Source organism: Sander vitreus, chromosome 1, assembly GCF_031162955.1.
Source record: "Sander vitreus isolate 19-12246 chromosome 1, sanVit1, whole genome shotgun sequence".
Lineage (NCBI taxonomy): Eukaryota > Metazoa > Chordata > Actinopteri > Perciformes > Percidae > Sander > Sander vitreus.
In genome coordinates this window covers 15,821,799-15,842,497 of record NC_135855.1, presented here as the reverse complement: position 1 = coordinate 15,842,497, position 20,699 = coordinate 15,821,799, and the positions used below count along the sequence as shown (strand labels likewise).

At 41.4% G+C, this 20,699-nt stretch overlaps 1 protein-coding gene across 1 annotated transcript; it reads right to left on the bottom strand.

Moving 5' to 3' along the window:
- Positions 1-1,193: 1,193 nt before the first annotated feature.
- Positions 1,194-20,407, bottom strand: whamm (WASP homolog associated with actin, golgi membranes and microtubules). Its single transcript, XM_078244147.1, has 11 exons — positions 19,721-20,407; positions 17,591-17,764; positions 16,830-16,980; positions 15,945-16,114; positions 14,188-14,395; positions 8,225-8,409; positions 7,537-7,623; positions 7,317-7,412; positions 5,606-5,996; positions 5,006-5,148; positions 1,194-3,916 (listed from the first exon to the last, which is right to left on the bottom strand). The coding sequence occupies exons 1-11, from the start codon at positions 20,390-20,392 to the stop codon at positions 3,761-3,763; spliced, it is 2,433 nt and encodes an 810-aa protein (XP_078100273.1). The 5' UTR covers positions 20,393-20,407; the 3' UTR covers positions 1,194-3,760.
- Positions 20,408-20,699: the final 292 nt, after the last annotated feature.

Sequence of the window (20,699 nt, the reverse complement as noted above, 5' to 3'; positions counted from 1 at the left end):
TCACTTTTCAAGCAAAAATGCATTTTCTGTTTCCAGCTTCTCAAATGTGGAGTTACCAGCAGGGGGCAAAACAGACTCGAAGCTTAATCATGTATATTAAAAAAAAAAAGGCAACGTGATGATGTCACTTTTGGCTTCACTATGTCATGATATTTTATGGAAAAACAAAACACTGTTTCTTTTAGGAGATTTTTTAACTGTTTGGACAAAACAAATCATTGCTGTTACTGTAGGCTCTGGATCTTGTCACTTTTAGGATTTGGCTCAGGAAGGCAATGTTGGTTGATCCAACACTTTGGTCCAGACTTCAATATCTCAACAACTTTTGGCTCTAGATGTTATCTTTTTATAGACTAAATTATGAATTCATTAAATGATGAAATGATGAAAAATAAGTGAATGAATAACTAAAATAAACCTTGTTTGTCATTTATCAATCACACACATATCAATACATAAGCAGTGATGCAGCAAAAGCAGCATCTCTGCAGTAACTCTCTCAGCAAGACTCATTGTGTGACTGGTGTTGAGTGGGCGAGTTGGTGAAACATCATTAAGAGACTATGCTGCTCTGTAAATGTGTCAGATAGAGAGAGAGAGAAAGATGGCACTGCAGGCCACTACCGCAGACTTGCTGTTGCCATAGTTACAGGCTGCGAAATTTTTATGTTGACATTCGATATGCCAGTTTCTCTAAATACCCACCACGTGTGTCTTCCTCAAGGTGAATGACCCATCTTCCACCTGAATCACCTGGATGATACCAATAAATCACATGCACACACACACACACACACACACACAGTGCAGCAGCCCTGGAAACAAGATGTTCAAGAGCAGCCAGAACTAGTAGCTGCTCTCTAAAGTACACAGAGCTGAATAAACCCAGTCACAACTGGCTGGGGATGTCTGAGCTGTCACTGCAGAGAGATTAGTGAGAGCGACCGCTGCAGGGATGGATAGTACAATATATGAATCATCATCGTGTAGATGACAAATCTGCCAAAGCACACTCACCGGAGGTTCACCGGCACAGGTTGATAAGACACCTCATTTAAAGTACAGGGGGAGTCATTATTACAGCTAAGCTGTGGAGATCAGGAAACACCATGAGGGAACACCATGAGCAATCCACAAGAAAAGATCTGAGATCAACAGATTTTGAATGAAAAATAAATTGCCAACAATTCATGTTCATGATCTAACGTGTCTCTTTATTTATTATTAAAACACAGCAGTACAAGTGTGTTTCAGCCACAACCCTCATCAGCTCGTCTGCAACACACTGGAACAAGTTTCATATCTTTGCAGCAATTAATCATTATGTCTTGCCATATTTTTACATAATACATTATAAACTTGTCTTTTCAGGTAAGTGCTCTGTGTCACAGGTTCAAAAGGTCATAAGTACAAAGTTTGCCCTAAACATCAACAACCTGACTGCAAACCGTTTCAGAGGATTCGACCACAACTAGAGACAGAGCTGTGCACATCAAAGAGTAATTCCATAACTAAAAGGAAGTTTTGGTTATTTAAAAAAAGATAATGTAGTGTTTGTTATGGCATCATAGAGAAAAAAATAACAGACTATGTATAAGCTGCGCCTAAATTAAGCCCAACACATTCACACTTTTCCAACACAAAAAGAAAAACAGTGCATCAAACACAAACAATGACGTAGACTTCAGGCATGTAGGCTGTAAATAATTAACTAGAGCTGCAACGATTAATCGATTAGTTGTCAACTTTTAAATTAATCGCCAACTATTTTGAAAATCGATTATTCGGTTTGAGTAATTTTTTTAAGACAAAAGTAAAAATTCTTTGATTCCAGCTTATTAAATGTGAATATTTTGTATTTTGAGAGTCAATTTAACAATTTTTTTTTCCTTCAAATCAATATTACCTCCTGCTGTTCAAATTGTCTCGACAGTCCTTTTTTTTCCACAGAAGATAATTTGACTGATTTTGTAAACTGAATATGTTGTGGACAAAACAGGACGTCATCTTGGGGCCTTTGGGAAACACTGATCCACATTTGTCACCATTTTCTGACATTTTATAGACCAAACAACTAATCGATTAATCGAGAAAATAATCAACAGATCCATCGACTATGAAAAATAATCGTTAGTTGCAGTCCTGTAATTAACACTGCTGTACTTCAGGATATAACTCATCTTTGTTTAGTAATAAAATGCACAATGCAACTACAAAAAACAGCTTGCTGTAGCCCTTATTGGGGTAAAGTCAAGTAAGAAAGAAATAATTGTTCAGATTTAATTACTTTCAAAATAATAGAAGTCAATTGAATTTAGACTCAGAAATGTGGGTAAAAGAGTATTTGTGACAGTGGAGTTGTGTAGTGTGGTTGTCTCTGCCTGCAGCATAGGCTTCCCTTGCTGTGTGACAGTCACACAAAAAGGCCTTCAGATGGCAACTTGGGAGAAATTCAATCATTTACACATTGTACTACAGCACTACTGCTTGATTTTCTTCTTAATGAGCGGTGAAGCACAACGCCTCATTCGCTCTGTTTGGGCTTTCTGCAAATCAGCTGCTTTACAGGAGTCTAAATCCTGATTCTGACACTAGCTGGTTGGTTGGATTCGAGCGGTTTTGGATTCATTACAACATCTCAGGGCTATTTTGAAAGCTGACATGTTTAAGTCAGAAGAGGCGTAATCCCATCCGTGTCTAAGAGGAAGCTTTTTGGTAAAGATTTGGCAGCAACGTAAGCTGTAGCTCAGAACCGTGAAGAAAACATAGTGGGGGTAATGTAAGAGAACAGCCTCAGTGTGTGTGTGTGTGTGTGTGTGTGTGTGTAAAGTGTATGTGTGTGTGTGGTTTCGGTAGGGCTGCACGATTATGGCCAAAATGATAATCACGATTATTTTTGATCAATATTGACATCACGATTATTCATTGATTTTAGGGACGAAATATTTTTATTGCACTTTTACATTTAAATAAACAGAGCACTGCTTTCACTTGTTATGCTACATTCCTACTAATGAACACATTTTTGCAGCAAAATAAGTAGGGCCGGACTATTCGGATATTCATTCGTTGGTTAGATATTCAGTTTTTTTTTTATTTTGGGATTCGGATATATTTTGGTTTGTTTTTTCCTTCAATGCTGTAGAATAACAGAATCCCTAAAAATTAATGCGTTGCGAAAGACACATTGTTGCAGCACAATGTTTTAATTTCAGCTCAGTGTGAGTCTTTACTGTGGCGTTTCTCTCCACACACACACACACACACACACACACACACACACACACACACACACACACACACACACACACACACACACACACACACACACACACACACACACACACACACACACACACACCCTCGTCAGGCCGCTAACTTGTTGCTCTCACTAACAATATTAGCTGCTCCGGTTCAACAATGTTAAGCTGAAAAATAAAACGTGCTGACTGAAATTCACTGTGGTGTTCTGTCGGGATTAAGCTGCTAGCTAAACGTCCGCTAGCCCCTGGGCTAATTCATACAGTGAATACATGTAACAGTGTTAATACTGTATAAATGAACAGAAAACTGAAAACACTGCAGCGCTATGCCGTCCATCTCAGCCGAGAGCGGAGAAATATCTGGCCGAGCCGAGTTATAAACCGAGCAGTCTGATGTGTATAGAAGTCAATATCGCAGTCTATCATGTGCATTTAATTGTGGGAAGCCAAAATCGTGATCACGATTAATATTCGATTAATTGTGCAGCGCCTAGTTCTCAGCTGTCCCAGTCTGCGTTGTGTGTCTCGTCGTCTCCTCTGTCATCCTCGTCAGAGTCGGCCGCCACCTTCTTCATCCTCATCATGGCGGCTTTGATGCTGCGCTCCAGCTCGTTGTCTCCGCCGCTCGGGACTTCATCACGTGTACGAACCATCTACAGCACGACGAGAGTCAATTTAACAAATTTTTTTTTCCTTCAAATCAATATTACCTCCTGCTGTTCAAATTGTCTCGACAGTCCTTTTTTTTCCACAGAAGATAATTTGACTGATTTTGAAAGCACAGGTGTAACTAATAACATTAAGCATGGCTCTGTTCCATGTAGGTGTTGTCCATGCAACAGAGCCAGCATGCACAATACAAGGACCCAGCTAAATGGATTACAGCCATTATTAATGTCATTACGTATACTAGGGTTGCACGATATTGACAAAATGTGATATTGCGATATCGATATTAATTTCAATATTTTTAAACATGTAAAATTACACAAGTTACGGGAAAACGCATCAAAATAGATTCATAACAAATACAACACAAGGTTTCTTTCAACTGACTTGGACTGGTCCAACATGAATAAATGAATAAGGACCATGTCTACAGAACAGGACATGTTTTACTGGTTGTACAGTATAAAATATATCAATAAAGAGAACAGGACACAACTTTTCTTTCTATTCTCTGATTCGTTCTGTTTTGTTGTCTCTATTTCTTCACTTACACTGTCACGCTGTTGAAATATGCACACACGTCACATGGTACGCTCCATAGGGTTTGTCACGTAGTGGACCCGTGCGCTGACGTGCACTAACATGTGCAGGTGACACGGTAACTCATTATAGCATTTCAAGCGGGCTCTAAATCAAACACAACTAAGCCACACAGCCAACGGACGGGACACAGCGCTCCACAAAATAAACTAAATATCGCAAACTTATTGCGACACTTTCGATATTTTGCGATAACGATATTGAGTCGATATATCTTGCACCCCTAACGTACACCTGTGTCTGCCGCCGTCTATAAGGGTCAACTGTCACTCTTGCTAGTGCCTCAATGCCTTGATTTTATAGCTGAAACATCAACTTGTCACTGCTCTCGGGTGGACAAACTATGGTGACTGTTTCTAAGTTACCCAGTTTGGCATTTGTGTACTGAAATTTCTGGTTACTTATCGGCTGACATATACACAAATACAAAATATCTGCAGATCTTATAGCAGATATCTTGTAGAACATCTCACCTTCTTCAGGGTGACTCCCAGTCGGATGGCAGACATCAGACTGCTCCTCGAGTCCCCGGCAGGAGATGCTGCGCTGGGAACGGGGACCTTTCGAAGTTGTATCTGTCCACGTTGCAATGAGGCCAACACTTGATCCATTGTTCCTACAGTAATACAACAATAAAGGAAAACAGACACTTTTACAAGGATGGAAGAAACTGAACTAGAAATAAAGAATGCATTGTTGGTCATTTAGCTGGTTTTAATTTCACTGCTGGTAAAGCATTATACATTTTCATGAACAGCTTTCTTTTGAAGAACCTCCCTTATACAAAAGCTCAGAAAATATTAAGTCATGTTGGACGTTAAAGTCTCCCTGGAGCTGAGAGTGTGCATCAGCAGGACCACAACTGAGGGAGAACGCCTCCTCTGGCCTCATGGGGGAAGTTATGAATTTAGGACAGAACACCATTTACAGGCACACGCACACACACACACGCACGCAAATAGACATCAAAATGATTTTTAAATCTATCAGGAGGATTTGGTAAAAACATTTTGATGTCTATTTCTTACAGACACATATAAAGCAGAATTATACTATATGTATTCCACTCTCACCTATATTTTGTTTGAGCATGTTCTTGGCTGGAAAAGGAGGGTCCTCTTTTTCACTGAGAGGCATTGGTGTGTCTTCAGAGGAAGGCGAAGCTTTGACAGGTGGAGGAGGTATGGCAGGGGGCAGTGGTGGGGGAGGTGGTGGTGGGGGGGGGGGGGGAGGTGCAGTAGGACAGGTGGTTGTTGGCGGTGGCGGTGCAGAGAAGATTTGGACAGGGATGTCTTTAGGCTGCTGTTTTTGGGGTGTTTTATTGCGCCTGGGTGCAGGACGGACAGAGGAGGGTCCTTCTGAGGGGCCGAGGCTGATGATGGACAGCGGCTGGGAGGGAACTGGGACTTCAGAAGGAGACATCCTGGAATGAGGAGTCTTCAGCATGTACTGGCCCTGCTGCCTCTTGAAAAAGATGGTAGAAGAGGGGGGAAATGGTTTTAGAAAAAGGACATTATCTTGTCTAATGTTCTGAAAGAGATGGCAGACACTAGACGACACCCACACAGTCTAATGTTCATTTGTCAACCTGGGTGTGTCATTTTGAAATTGGTTTCATTTTGTAAACGACCCGGCTACGCTGTGGCCTTCCTACCCAGCTTGACACATTCGCTTGCGGCTCGCAAAACAAGTAGAGGAGCCGCCGAAACGGCCGCTCCGCTCCTGATCGCAGCTGGTATGAACTGATTCGATAACACGGGCGCCGAAATGAAAACGGCTCCGCTTCACAGCGCTTCCCCATCCAGTGTGTTTTTGGTGTCAGTGACTTGAGTTAAAACTGAAGAGACTGTGCACAAATTACACACAGACCAAAATACCACCACAAAATAAAGTCATTCTGCTCGAGTTGGATGATCTTTTAGAACTCTAAACTGAAATTGAAATTCCGACACAGTAACGATGCAAGATGAAAAGTTAGGGGATCACCAATATCATTGAAATGACATGCAACAAATATCATTACCCAGCTGGAATCAAACCAACAACATTGCGGTTATGTGGCATGCGCCGTGACCGCTCGCATACCAAATCACTCGGGGCTTGAGTAGTTAATAACCGGATTTAAATTCTTAGGTGAACTATTAAATTAGGGGGAAAGGAAGCAGGAGCCTCTGGGGTTTTATTAAGAGAAGGGAAGCTGCAAGTGGAGGCCGAGCAGAGACAATAGCTCCTTTTACACATGCACTGCAACTCTTTTTACCTGGAGTAGCTGTATGTGAGAACGCAAATGTCCGAATCAGTTGGATCGCACATTAAAACCAGACTTTACCCTGTACTTTATCCTAGTACAAAGTCTGTGTAATGTCATATTGAGCCCATGTGTGAATTGTCCTGAGAATTCACTTCTATAATGTGGCTGGTGCGAAACCGGAAGAATTCAAACATCTAACTGGAGAGACAAAGAGATGAGGGAAGGGCCGATGCGAAAATCATCAGACGATTTCAAAGAACGGCTAGAGACTCAGTTGTTTATGACCGAATTACGACTCTGCTACGTAACCGCGGTTTGATCTGTCATGTCCTGTCTGCTGCACGCTCTACCCGGGCGCTACCCCTCGCCTAAACCAAACTGAGTATTTCCAGTTCCCGGTATTTCCAGTAGGTGAGAACGTGTCTGACACAGACAAATCTCCTGTTGTGTGCTACATGCGTGAAAGACTCTGCACAATGTTCGGACCGGATTCTCCGGACCATGTGAGAAAACAGCTAATGAGAGAGCCTGACCTCTCTGAAGGATCGTAATCTGCTCAGAGTCTTCTCTCGTTCCAGGTCCACCCACTGTTTCCTCTGCTGCTCCTCCTCTTTCCTCTTCTCTCGTTTCTGCAGACAACAGAGGGAGACAGCCAGAGGTATTAGAGAGAAAGAATTGGATCCGATTTCATTTGTGGCTTCTGCCAGTGTTGGGAGCATCTCTGTGGGTTGTCTCGTTGCCGTGGCGACATACCAGGTGGACGTGATGATGCTGGTTGAAGAGTATGGAGCTCTGCTTGGCGGGCAGCCTCTTCTGCTCGTTGGCCTCTATGCACTGATCCTAAAAACACACAAACATTAATACTTGTACACTTAAACTTGTACATAAACATACACATTTGAAGCTTGACATTTTCACACTACAGTACTTGGGCAAATATGTCCTTTAAAGTTCAGAAAATGCCAGTGAAACTGATAAGAGGGGCAGATGAACACCTCAGCATTTATTTATTTTTCACACAATGTTCCTCTTTTTTACTGCACTGTTAAATATTCATGCCTGTAGATTACTGTAGATGTCTCGTGGGGTTCAGGGGATTCTTTCCACTTTGTTCTTAGCAATAACATGTTTTTCAATCAGACACATGAGCATGTAGCCAGCAACAGGCGAAAATGCTAACTGCACCAACTGTGCTTCAGTTACTCCGTCAGCTAAAAATAAAAACAGTATAATAAAAAAAATATTTTTAAAAACTCAGCAATTTGGGACGTGAAGGGGATAGAGTGAGTAAAATGGTACAATTTCATTAACATTTCGAATCTACTATTCACCAATCAATACCCTCGAAAAGGACCAAAATGTCACTAAAAATCAGTTTTTTTTAGGGGGGCAGAGAATGTCATCTGGAAACGAATGTATGTTTAACGGTACTCGCCCACACCTTTTTGTTGCGGAGATAAGCTCGTCGGGCACAGATGTTGCCTCTCTTGGTCTCCAAGGTCTGTAGGCGTCTTTTGAGCAGACTGACAGTCGGAGAGTCTGTTGGTTGAATACCCGTGTGGACCATGCTCTGCAGCTCCTCTGGATCCTCACACACATCATAGTACACCACCTCCTCCTTCAGTTCTACAACACAAATGCAGTCCAATCACTGAAAACTCCCCGTTGCCCGTTCAAAACGTTGCTCTTTCAACTCACAGAAATGTAATTCTTACATCATCACTTGAGCTTACCATTCTGTATAAAAAAAAACAGAGATGACACGATGCTTCGGATATTACTTTGGAAATTAACTTGTCTCGACAACATGTACATAAACAATGTATACCTCTGTACACTCATGTGCCAGACAAACAAGCCACGAGGTGCGATTTCAACTGTGCAGGTTACACTGTACATGCACTTAAGAAATCAGATTTATTTCCTGTTTTGGTGGTAAACTTACTTCTGACAGGAAACCTAGCTTCCTTTATCAGGTTGAGGGGTTAAGAGAAGCCTCATGCAGGTACATTTATAGATAAACAAAAAAAAAACAATGGGCCACTTAGCTGGGGTTTTAAAGCATTTTAGAGAAAACGGATTCCCTTAATACATAGCATACTGCTATGTATGCAGTTTACTCTAAAATTCATTACTGACCAGCTGCATCTACATTGGAATTTTTGGAGCAATCTCACTAGTACAGCTCTTTTTTGTGTGTATATTAACTTTGTTTACATACATACAAGAAACCTGATCTGTATATTATCCTGTGTTAGTTTAGTCTGGCTATCACCAGACCAAGCTCAATCTTTTACGATTGAACATTAGTCTGGGGAGTCTGCTCTGTATTTTCTACTGCACAAGAGGCGTGATCAACGGGCAGAGTTCAAATGACTGTACGCAATTGGATAGTCCTTCAACCAATCAGACCGGCGATACGGGTGACGTAGCAGCAACAGCGGCATCAACGGGTTGCTGCGCTTCGGTGGCCGAATGTAAACAAGAAGCTGCTTGGTCACTTCTCTACCGTCATCGCGTGAAACCCGGCAATAGCGTGCCAGGTGGATAAGCCAGTTTGTGATTGGTCCCCGCAAAATTGTAACGGAAGCAGGATAGATAAACGTACAGGTTTCCAGCCTGAGCTGCAGGGCGAAATCAAATCGCCGGCAGATCGGGCTGGGTTTACCCAGTCTAGGGTTAGTTATGAGTGAGAAAGGAAGCTGAATTCTAATAATTCATATATTCCAACAAGGGCATTGGGAAAGTTCTTTCCCACGGGTGAGTATTTTATTTACAGTACTGTATACACTTCTGTTTTGAAAGGCTCCATAAACTCAGCAGTCGCCTTTCTCCTTTCTCTGTCCCCCCACTTTCTTTACTGAGCAGCAACTAGTAGAGGACACCAGCGAGGGTCTAAGAGAAGAGACAGGCGAGAGAAAACGACAGAAAGTTTGGAAGGTAGCTAACTAATGTCTGCTGCTCTCGTCCACCGCGCTGTTTTACACAGCTAGCCTACGGCATGCTACTCTGCAAATAGCGATGTTTTACCAACAAGCTAAAACGAAAGCTGTTGGTTTGTAGTCAAACTGTTTATTAGTTTGCTACTAATCTTTGGAAACTTAGCTGCTGCCGGAGACAAACCGGCTCCTCCCCCCAGCATGGCCACTTAATATGCACGTGAATGACGTCATCATGCCGGTGATGTCTGCATTCTTTATTCTTTCTCCTCACGGTGTATTAGGCTTCTGAAAATGTGTCCCCCAGAACAGTGTAGTTGAATAGCCCTGCTGTAAGCTTTGTACCGTCACATTTACCCTCTGGTTAGTGAACAGCTCTTTTGCATATCCAATGCAAAGAGCCAGAGGCAAGAAGGGGGTGAAAAATATTAACATTTGGGCCACCAAAAATGTACTTATTTTAAGGGTCTTTTTTTTTTGGCAATACAAAATTTTGCTTTTTCTAAAAAAGGAAACAGGTTTCCTTTTTTTTTAGTAAACAGCAATAATAAATATTTACTATTGCTGTTTACTAAGTATTTCTTACTAAGTATTTCTTATCCGATTACTTGATTAATCAATGGAATAATCGGTAGAATACTCGATTACTAAAATACACACATCCTGTACATACACACAACTTGGAAGCAAACATCACACGTCCCAGAAGTGTGATGTACAAAATATTCCCCCCAAGTAAACACTGTAAACAACACTGAGTGACCAGAAAAATAGAAACCCCTGTACATCATAGTGTAATCCAATACATCAGTCCTGTAATGAATATGTGAAACACTGTGTAACTGACACTGTGTCAGAAGGGTGTTGATTCAACTCTATGGTAAGTGTAGTGTAGCATTATATTGTAAGGTGTGTGGACAAAATATAAGAGACACCTTACAATGTAATGCAGTTTAATGAAACACTACCACAAACGTATAGCCAAAGAAATGTGACATTTTAGTTAAACGCATGCAACCATTTTAAAAGGGCCAGTTCACCAAATTAAAACTGAAAAAGGAAAACTCATTTCCCCCTCACAGATTTCCAAACTGTGAAAACATGAGGTTTGACTGCCTGATTTACCCAATTTGTGTCACATTTGTATTCCTTCTCAGAGTCATAACTCACTCAAATCTGAACACACAGACCTGAAACACATATCTTTTTTAAACTATCATTATCTCTGATGTCCATTGTGAATAATCCATCTAGAAATCATAGGAAAAAAGATGCTCCGTACAACTTCAGAACTTGCCTGAGAATAATCTTGTTTTAAAGTATTCTTCAGTATCAAAGTACTCCAGTGACGGTTTTCTGTACATTCATGAGTACATTAAAGGCCTTGGACACCCACACAGGTGTTTTCAGTTATTCTGGCTGATTAGACCTCTTCCCAGGATTCTGTGGGTGTGTATAAACTGATTGATTGACATCTTCCTGAGCCTCCAGTTAGCTCTGTTGCACCTGTTAGGGCAGGACACATGACATCTTTATTCATTCTTATTGGTAGATGACATGACTATGTTCCGGCCCACCTTTAACCAGAGGCCCGTACTACGAAGCAAGATTTGGCGTTAACGAGGTAACTTCAGGTTCGACCCAGGGTTTTGTGTATCACGACGCTGGATCAGTTGTTATCGGGTTAAATCGCCGTGGTAACTTATGCTGAACACCTAACCTGGTCGGGAGCAGGTTATGTTGGAGATTAGAGATCAACCAGTATAAAAGCACCGCCTACTGACCAATCAATACTCGATTGATAACGGCGTCACCGTTCTTAAAAGATCCGGTGGAGCTCGGTGTGCGGAGAGGGAGAGAGAGAGAGGGGTGTGCTCATAAAAGTTCAAACATTTAGAGACTGACAACCCCGTTAACATTCCCTGATTATTTTTATGAAAGATAGCCTATAGATTTTAAGGGGAGGGAATTACATATAGGCTATTTGTCAGCTTCTTGAGCCGTGTGTTGCCAATGCGCACATCGGTTTGAATTATGTTTATGTTTTTTATTTTCTCTCACGATCGCGAAATAATAGGCTGAAGCAACGGCAGTTTATGGAAAGCACAAGTGTAATTATGGTCAGATCTTGTGCCTGACTGATGGGGAAGTGATACTGATAAGCCTTGTAATTTAGTTTGCTCTTCTTATGTAAAATATGCGGCTCTGGTAGATGTTTGTGATTGGTCCCGCTGTGCAAACACCGCCTCTTTAATGTGAATGCGCGCGCCGCTGTATTTGGAAACCCTGGGTTGATTGAACTAGTTGTTAAAGGGGTGATAGAATGCAAAACCGATTTTACCTTGTCATAGTTGATTAACAACAGTTTGGTGGGTAAATAGGACATACATAGAACCCCAAAATCCCATTGACACCTCTTTCCTCTGCAAATCTCACAATTTGAAACTGCCTCTGAAAACGGGCAAATCTCAACGAACCACCGAGTTGACGTCAATTCGGTAGCTCCTCCTCATTTGGCTCTAGTCTATCTTTGTCACACCCTTTGTCAACATTTACATAGGCTACACCACTGATCTGAGATCAGGTAGTTTTCTGAATAGGTCGCGCAGATCTCAGAAATTGTATACATTGGTCATCTGCTATTTTACCACTAAATTCACTTCTGAGACTTTTTTATGCGAGAAATAGAGGTCAAATATGGGCCATTTTACGAAAATTGATGGCTAATTGCAAATTGTGTCCGACTGTGTGTTGGAGTTCAGCGGCCGGTGCTGCCTGGGTTGCTGCCTCGCCGCCCGGCCTGCCTTCCTTCACAGACCCCGGCCTGCTGTGAGCTAGATGGAGCTCAGTCACGGCCGGCAGCCCACGGCACTCCATACCCGCGCAAAGTCACCGTTCATGGGTTAATGGACTACCAAACGCCACTGCCCTGACAGAGCTCCAGGGCCTGCAGCTCCCCTCTTCCTGCTAAATGGCCGGTGTGTGTGAGTGAGAGCGCGGTCAGCGAGCTTGTTACGCCAGCAATCTCTTACCACAGGTTCCAGTTAATCTTATAATGGATATGTGTGTTGAGTTATTTAAACAAACGATCGGGGAAATAAACACCTCTTGTCTGCGAGTCTCATTGATAGAGCCTGCGGCTAGATGGAGCTCTATCAATGAGAGCTAGCTAGCCTCCTCCTAGACCTCTGAAATTCACAAAAATGCATTAAATTGAAATCGGACACCATTGTTAGCTTTATAAGACCTTGCGGTAGATGTTATGTAAGTGGCATGACAAAATTCAAACTGTAAATATACTCTAGTTATGCCGAAAGTGAAGCTAACTAGCCACGATCTGTACACATAGGATTGAAGGGACACTAGCAGCTAAAGAAACCCCTAATTTTCACAAAAATGCATTAAATTGAAATCGGACACCATAGTTAGCTTTATAAGACCGTGGAGTAGCTGTAATATAAGTGCCGTGACGAAATTCAAATTGTAAATATACTCTAGTTATATCCACGGAGCCCCGAGCCACGGTAGTCCAGTAACCGAGGAAACGGTGACTTTAACTGGGTATGGAGGTTGCCGCTTTCTCGTCAGACTGTGTGGAGCTCCTAAAGTCTGACACGTCTTACCAATTTTGCAATTAGCCATCAATTTTCATAAAACGGCCCATAATTGAGCTTTATATAGTTGATTTCTCGCATAAAAAATAATGAAAAATAAAAAAAGTGAATTTAATAACGAAATAGCAGACAAACAATGTATAACTTTGCAGTGTCTGAAATATGAGACCTGCTGTCTAGTCTCCAATTAATGTGTATGTGGTTTGCTCAAACCAATCAGCGCGCAGCTCATCTAAATATTCATGAGCATACTATATTTGGAAGAAAAGCTCTTGTTCCAAATAGAGCCATATTGACAGGGTAGTTAAGGGCCTAATAAAATAGCATTCGGGCAATTTTCAGCCCAACCAATGTAACATACCCTATTAGGAGACATTAAGGAACAGTGTGAAATACCCTATATAATCATTCTATCACCCCTTTAACCGCCGTCGTGACAGGTTATGCGGGACTGCGGTTGTTAGGGTTAGTGAAGCCGGGTAACTGAAAGAAATCCAGGGCATGTTGATCTTGATTCATAGTACAGGCCTCTGGAAAGAGGTCTACTCAGCTAGAATAACTGAAAACACCTGTGTGGGTGTCCAGGGCCTTTAAAATAAAACAGGAACTGATGTGGCTTAAGAAACCTGACCTACCTTTAGGTAAGCTACTATTTATTATGCTCTCTTAAAAAGGAAGTGTTATTAAATACGGAATGGAAAATATGTACATACATCTCAACAAAAAAATGTTGATTGAGTGCTTTAAAGTGGACTATACAAGGACATCTTGACGTCTTTCACGGTGATTAGATCTTTCTCAAAAGGAAGTACACATCTACTGTTCACCACAATGACACTTGTGTAGTCTACCTTTAATCTGCCGTCGCAGCGTGTCTATCTGAGCCACCAGCAGCCGCTCCTCATTCTTCAGGATCTCAAACTTGGTGTTGTACAGTTCTAGTTGGGTTTCATAGAATTCCAGCTCCAGCTCGTCCACTGTGTCCTGCTGCTGACCGTACTTGGACGCAGACCTGGAATCAGTTTTGTGGCTCTTGACTCTGCCAGACAGGCCGCCCAACTGCACCACAACAACAGAAACATGGCAAAGGATCACACTTGTGGCTTTGCATATTACAGCCTAATAAGGACATACTGTGCATACTTATTGCTGACCATCTTCTAAAGCATACCATATGTTTTGATAGATTCAGCTGCTGGTTTCCATTCATTTCAGTATGGAATTAACTTTAACTTGCAGAGACTTGACACTTGGTACACTAATCTCTCACAAAGGGATGGTGAGGCAAGGTGTTTCCAAGTCAGATAGGACATATAATCCTTCAATCACACTCTGGTAGCAAGCAGGGGTTATTTATTAAATAAATAAATATATATATATATATATATATATATATATATATATATATATATATATATATATATATATATATATATTATTTATTTTTTTCTTGAATGAACTTCACTTAAAGTCAGCTGTCAAACTGAAACCTATTTAGTGAAAGACTGGGTTTGATTTTTTGACACAAGGAGGTTTAAAAATAGTTTCTGCTTTCAAGTAAAAAACAACATCTGACAAAAAAAAAATATATATATATATATGAGAATCTGTGCTGGTTAACCTATCTAAAGCCAGTTTTAATCTCTGCAAGTTGATTTTCACACTGTGATGAAATCATCTGAAACCAACCTACCTACCTGCAAGCTAGGACAGTAATGTTAAGTATATAGTCAATGAGCTGATACATTCAAAGCATATGTATGTCCCTAAATACTTTGAATTATGTTAAATATCGATACTGTCTGGATATGACACTAGTGCTGTGTATATTCACGCACACGCACACACATTAAAAGGCTGCAGGCACACCAGTGCACTCAAAAGAGCCAGAGAGATATGTTGCCACCAGCACAAGATTTTGCGTAGGTGTAGCTTACTGATCTTATTTTCAATGCTCACACACAGCTGTCTCTGTATTGGCTCACGTTGACATCAAAGGGGTACTGCCAGCATCCTGATTTTTAAAGAGCTTAAATCGGATGAATGATGTAGCCACATGAAGGTGAAGGTGATGAAGTTGTTTTCTCTTCTTTTCCAAATGTGCAGCACGACTCTACAGCAGCAAGTCATTTGCTGCGGTTTACCCAAAATACTGTGATTTTGACATTAGAAGAACACCCCCTCCCCATCCCCCCCACACCTGTACTCACAGATATGAATATACAGTAGCAGGCACTTTTTGAGTGTGTATATAGACACAGACGCACTCACTTATTAATGCATGCAGGTTTTAGGGGTGTATTGTGGGGATTCTCTGTGTTTTTACAGTCTTTATAAATAGTTCAAAAGGACTATAGCAGCCAGAGATTCACAACAGACTGGAATACCAAGTGAAAGATTCCCTGTGTCACATCTCTACAGACTTACAACCACTACAAACGCAGTGTTGGCCTTGGCACTGGAGATAAAGATCTGAATGATAACTAAAGCCTTTTAACTGTAGCAGAGTCCAATATTGAATATCACTTCGGAATGTGCCGACTAATTACAGAACCATTAGAAAAGTTGTGGTTTATGTTCATTTAAAAAAAAAACGTGAGACACGCACTCTTTCTCTGATGCCGTCTTTCTTGCGGTTGAGGCACATCTCTGTAGCTCTCATATGCTGCAGGGTTTCTTTGGCTAGAAGGAAGCGTAGTTTCTCCAGTCTTGGAGCTGCAGACGCCCAGGCAGCGGCTCCAAAACGACACTTATCCTCCTCCATCTGCTTTAACATACCTGAACATGCACACGAGGGTCCGTTACGTCATGCATCACACATATATATTAACAAGGGTACAAAACACAATAACAGGTAACAAAGGAAAAACACCATGGATACCTTTTCAAAGTTGGATGTAATCACTTTGGGGAGAGTTATTGTGTTATGCAAGTGTTGTAATTTACTATATTCCCTAACCTCCCTCTTGCATTTTTAATGCATACATTTTTTTAAAAGATAATTTTTTGGCCATTTTAGGCCTTTATTTGTATAGGACAGCTGAAGACATGAAAGGGGAGACAGGGGGAGGAACCTCTATATATGGGCACCTGCTCTACCAGGTGAGATACCCAGGCCCCTAATGCATACATTTTTAAAACCTCCAGCAAACAGGCGTAACTTCAAGTAAATGGAATGTTTACAGACACATAAACATAGCTACAATTGCCAGCCATATAGATAGCGGAACAAGTGTATCCGTGTAAAATGGTTGCTTCTGCATGCTGTCTTTCCTCTCTTGGGGAAATTGTTAGGTCTCTGTAAACTATAGTGTGTCTAGACCTACTCTATCTGTAAAGTGTCCTGAGATAACTCCTGTTATGATTTGACACTATAAATAAAATGGTATTAAATGACTGCGCTTCATTTCCTGTGTGCTAAGGAATGACCCACAAAAGTCATGAATTAATTCATCCATACACAAATAAGAGAAATAAACACAGCAACTTATACCAGCCAGAGCCTTTGAAGTCTGTGCGAAGTAGGTGACAGTGATGTCCTGAATTGAGGCGACTGCATCTTCTGCTTTCGTTCTCCAATCCTCCGCCTCCTTCTCCAGAGCTGTAATTCTCTTAGGACCCAAGTCATCAAACTCCAAAGACTTCTGCAGAGAACCACGGTAGGACAAACAGTGGACAGCTTTACACTCTGTGATTTAATGCAGACTTCTTGCAGATACTTATCCCACATACATATTGAATTCAGCTTTTAGTCAAAGTTACTTTAGTGAGGATATAAAATTCAACCTCACATTTTCCTTGAATGAGACATTAAACAATGTTGAATTGTGTCAATCACTCCACCATCACAGGTGTGTGTCTAGACCATGGTGGAGAGCTGGATTAATGAGACAGGCCAATTAGTGCTGTATGAGGTTCTGCAGTTACTAATTAAATAGCTAAGATGGATGAAAGGGAACTTGATCACTGAATAAAACAAAGTACATACAAATATTGTATTATCACTATCTAAGAAGGCTGCCAGTTAGTGACAGTGATAGTAACAGAGGGAGGGAGACAGTAGCGTAAGTGTATAATACAAGAACTGGCAGTGGGATGTTCAAGGGCTCCTTTTTAATTTTTGTTTCGCATTTAAAATTCTAAACGACAATATATTCAATATTTAGTTAGCAAACCAAATTGCAACCTCTGTATATGATAATTCACCACATCCTGACAAAAGCCTACAGCTGCCAAATACATGTCTGTATTTACCAGGATCTCCATCTTGTAGAGGCAGGCCAGCTCTCTCATGTCCCTGAAAGGCTGGAGCAGATACTGGAAGAAGGTGGTGGCCACAGTGACCAGGTCCTGGTAGGCCTCGTCCTCTTCCTCGTAGATGGCAAGCAGCGCGACCATTCGGTCTGCACTGCCATGACTCTGTAGGAGCTGTAAACATGGAAGACATAAGCACCATTACCTGGCTTTATTCTGAGCCCACAGCCGAGTCTTTGCTCTGCATTGCTTTTCATATCACACCGATATGAGCATGAACAGTCAATATTGGGGCACCTGGGTAGCTCACCTGGTTGAGCATGCGCCCCATGTACAGAGGCTCATTCCTCGACGCAGCGGCCGCAGGTTCCATTCCAACCTGTGGCACTTTGCTGCATGTCATTCCCCCTCTCTCTCCCCTTTCAAGACTTCAGCTATCCTATCAAATAAAGGCCTAAAATGCCCAAAAACGTATCTTCAAAAAAAAAAATATGAATACAACTTTAATAACCAGGTGGGCTGAAAGTTGACCGGTGAAGCCAGAGGTTAGCGGTTCAATACCACTGCATTTCTGAAACCACTCACCACTGAAGTCAAACAAATGTCTCCTCAAATCTACTATCAACATTTCCAAGGGTTTCAAGTGATGACACCTTTAGACCACAGACCTTGTGTGCACATAGGTCAGCTTGATCAATAACTGAAATGCTGTCAGGTATAGGGGAGAATGAGGTAAGGTGACATAGGTGGGAATGGACACGGTGAAAGCAGCATAAGAGATTGGTTAAAAAAAAAAAAAAGTGCCTGTATTATTTTATCATACAACAACACGATTCCCTGCCCTTCTTTATGTATTTGAAGGGAACAATATAAGGTTTAGTCGCAAGATATAATGCAAATTAAATACACCACAAACTATAGCCTTCAATCTGCTCTTTGACACAGTCTTAACAAAACATATGATCTTAATAAAGGTGACATTTACTGCATCATTGTTGTATTGGATTGCATTAGATATAGACTGTATTTTCTCCAGTGTCTCATCTCTCACTATGATGTTTACTTGTGTGACAAGCAAATGGAGTTACAATTCTGTGAACAAATTATTTTAATTCAAATACAATGGCAAAGGGCAAAACCACAGGCTGAAAAACAGACATCAGTGCTGGTGGTGGGGCAAAAGCTGCAGCTTTGCGCAAACAGCAGAGGTTTGCTGTGTCATAGTAGACATGTAACACCACTGTGTGGTGCTACTCCAGCAGGGTAACATTCAAAAAGATATTAAGGGAAATACAGAGCCTTACAGAGGTTTCCCAAGCTTCACTAATTCCTCAATCCTTTTTCTTTTATTATTCTTTATTTATTATTTTTGAGTGCATCAAAGATTGCTCCTAGCCATCCTGGCTGTGATGCGCACAGGCAAGAGGTGTAGAAGATAACATGGACATCGAAACAAATCAAAATCTATTTATATTCTATGATCAAAAAACATAAGCATAATCTTTGGTTTCTTGGCACTTTCAGTGTTCTACAGTACAGTATGTGTTGTAAATAAACATACAGTATACATCTATCTATCTAATCTTACCTTCTTAAAGGTTATAATGTTCCGTTTTTTGTTTACACTGTTGAAGTCTATCCTCATTGATATCAAATTAAGTAAACAAAATGTTATAACATTGTCTCTAATATTTACTCAACCTTCACCATGGGATTGACATAATCTGATCTTTAAAAAACTGATCTACTGACTCTACATAAGAGTGACATGACACTGTCATGAACACAGTCATGACACATGAACCCTAACCATAACTTGTCATGACAAAAACCGAATGAACTTACTAAAAGAAGTGTCATGTCAGAAACGTTTAGGACTTGTTTATAATGTTTATGACACGTTCATGACAGTGTCATGTCACTCTTATGTAGATACCTTCAAGTAAAGTGTAACCGATCTTTTATAATGTTTATTTGGGCAGGATGTATTGCAGGGTAGTGTTAGGGATACCTGACGTTAGCCGTCTAACTGGCAACTGAGTCCATGGCCCCTGAACGCTGTGAAAGTGATGTTAGCACACCTGTGGCTCATTTGATCCCCCAGCTGTCACACATATCATATACACACACCTGCCGTACGTGAGCCTTGGCCCTCGACATCTCCTCCTGCATGGTCTTCCTCTTGAACTCCTGTAGATTTTCAAAGTACTCATCAACATCCCGCTCATCCTGCGTGAACAACGTATCGAGCACAATCTTTCGTCCGCAGATGTCAATGGCTGTGCTGAAGTATTTTTCGAGTTTTCTACACGGCGTGTCAAAATCCCTCTCGTCGTCTTCGGGACCTGACCTCCGATTCAGGAAGAGCAAGTCCCAAATATTGCCGTCTTCGAACTCTGACAAATCCGGGAAGCACGTTACCAAGACGTCTGCCACACATATAAACTGCTGATGGATGTGTTTCAAATCGCTCACGGAGAAGAGTCCAGCCCAGCTCATCTGAACGTCGCCGAAAGCGACTTCTTCGGCTTTGCGTTTTTGCCGTTGTAAAGTCCGGTTGTGGCAGGTGACCGCAAACTTACACTCGATGACATTCCACTGTACGATGAAGCCTAGCTTAAACGTCTCAGGTTCTTCAAATATGTTACTTTTAACGGCCACCCAGCCCTCCAGACTATCTAAACGCTCAAACTCTACGGTATTCATCTTAAAAAGAGATGTTTCACTTTGGAGAAGCTGTTGGCTCTGTTTACAACGTCCGCCATTTGTGTGACGTAAGCCGCCTTCAAGGACCTCAGACATATCGGGAAATATCGTTAAACCGAACGTTAACGCTTTCACAAAGTGATAGCTACATCTACCGTTACCGTACCGATAATTCATGTTGACACAGAGGAGACAATGCAAGCCATGTAGTTTTGCGCACATTATTTAGCTAAGAAATCAAGTACAACACACCGCTTCTATTATTGATATCACGCAATTCCTCCCCAGTAATCTTATTTTTCGTGTACAATAGGTCAGTGTTGTTTGATTTCTAACGTCAGAGCAACAGTTACGGAAAAGTGCCAGCGTCTAATTTCGATCACCGAGCAGACGAGGTCATAAT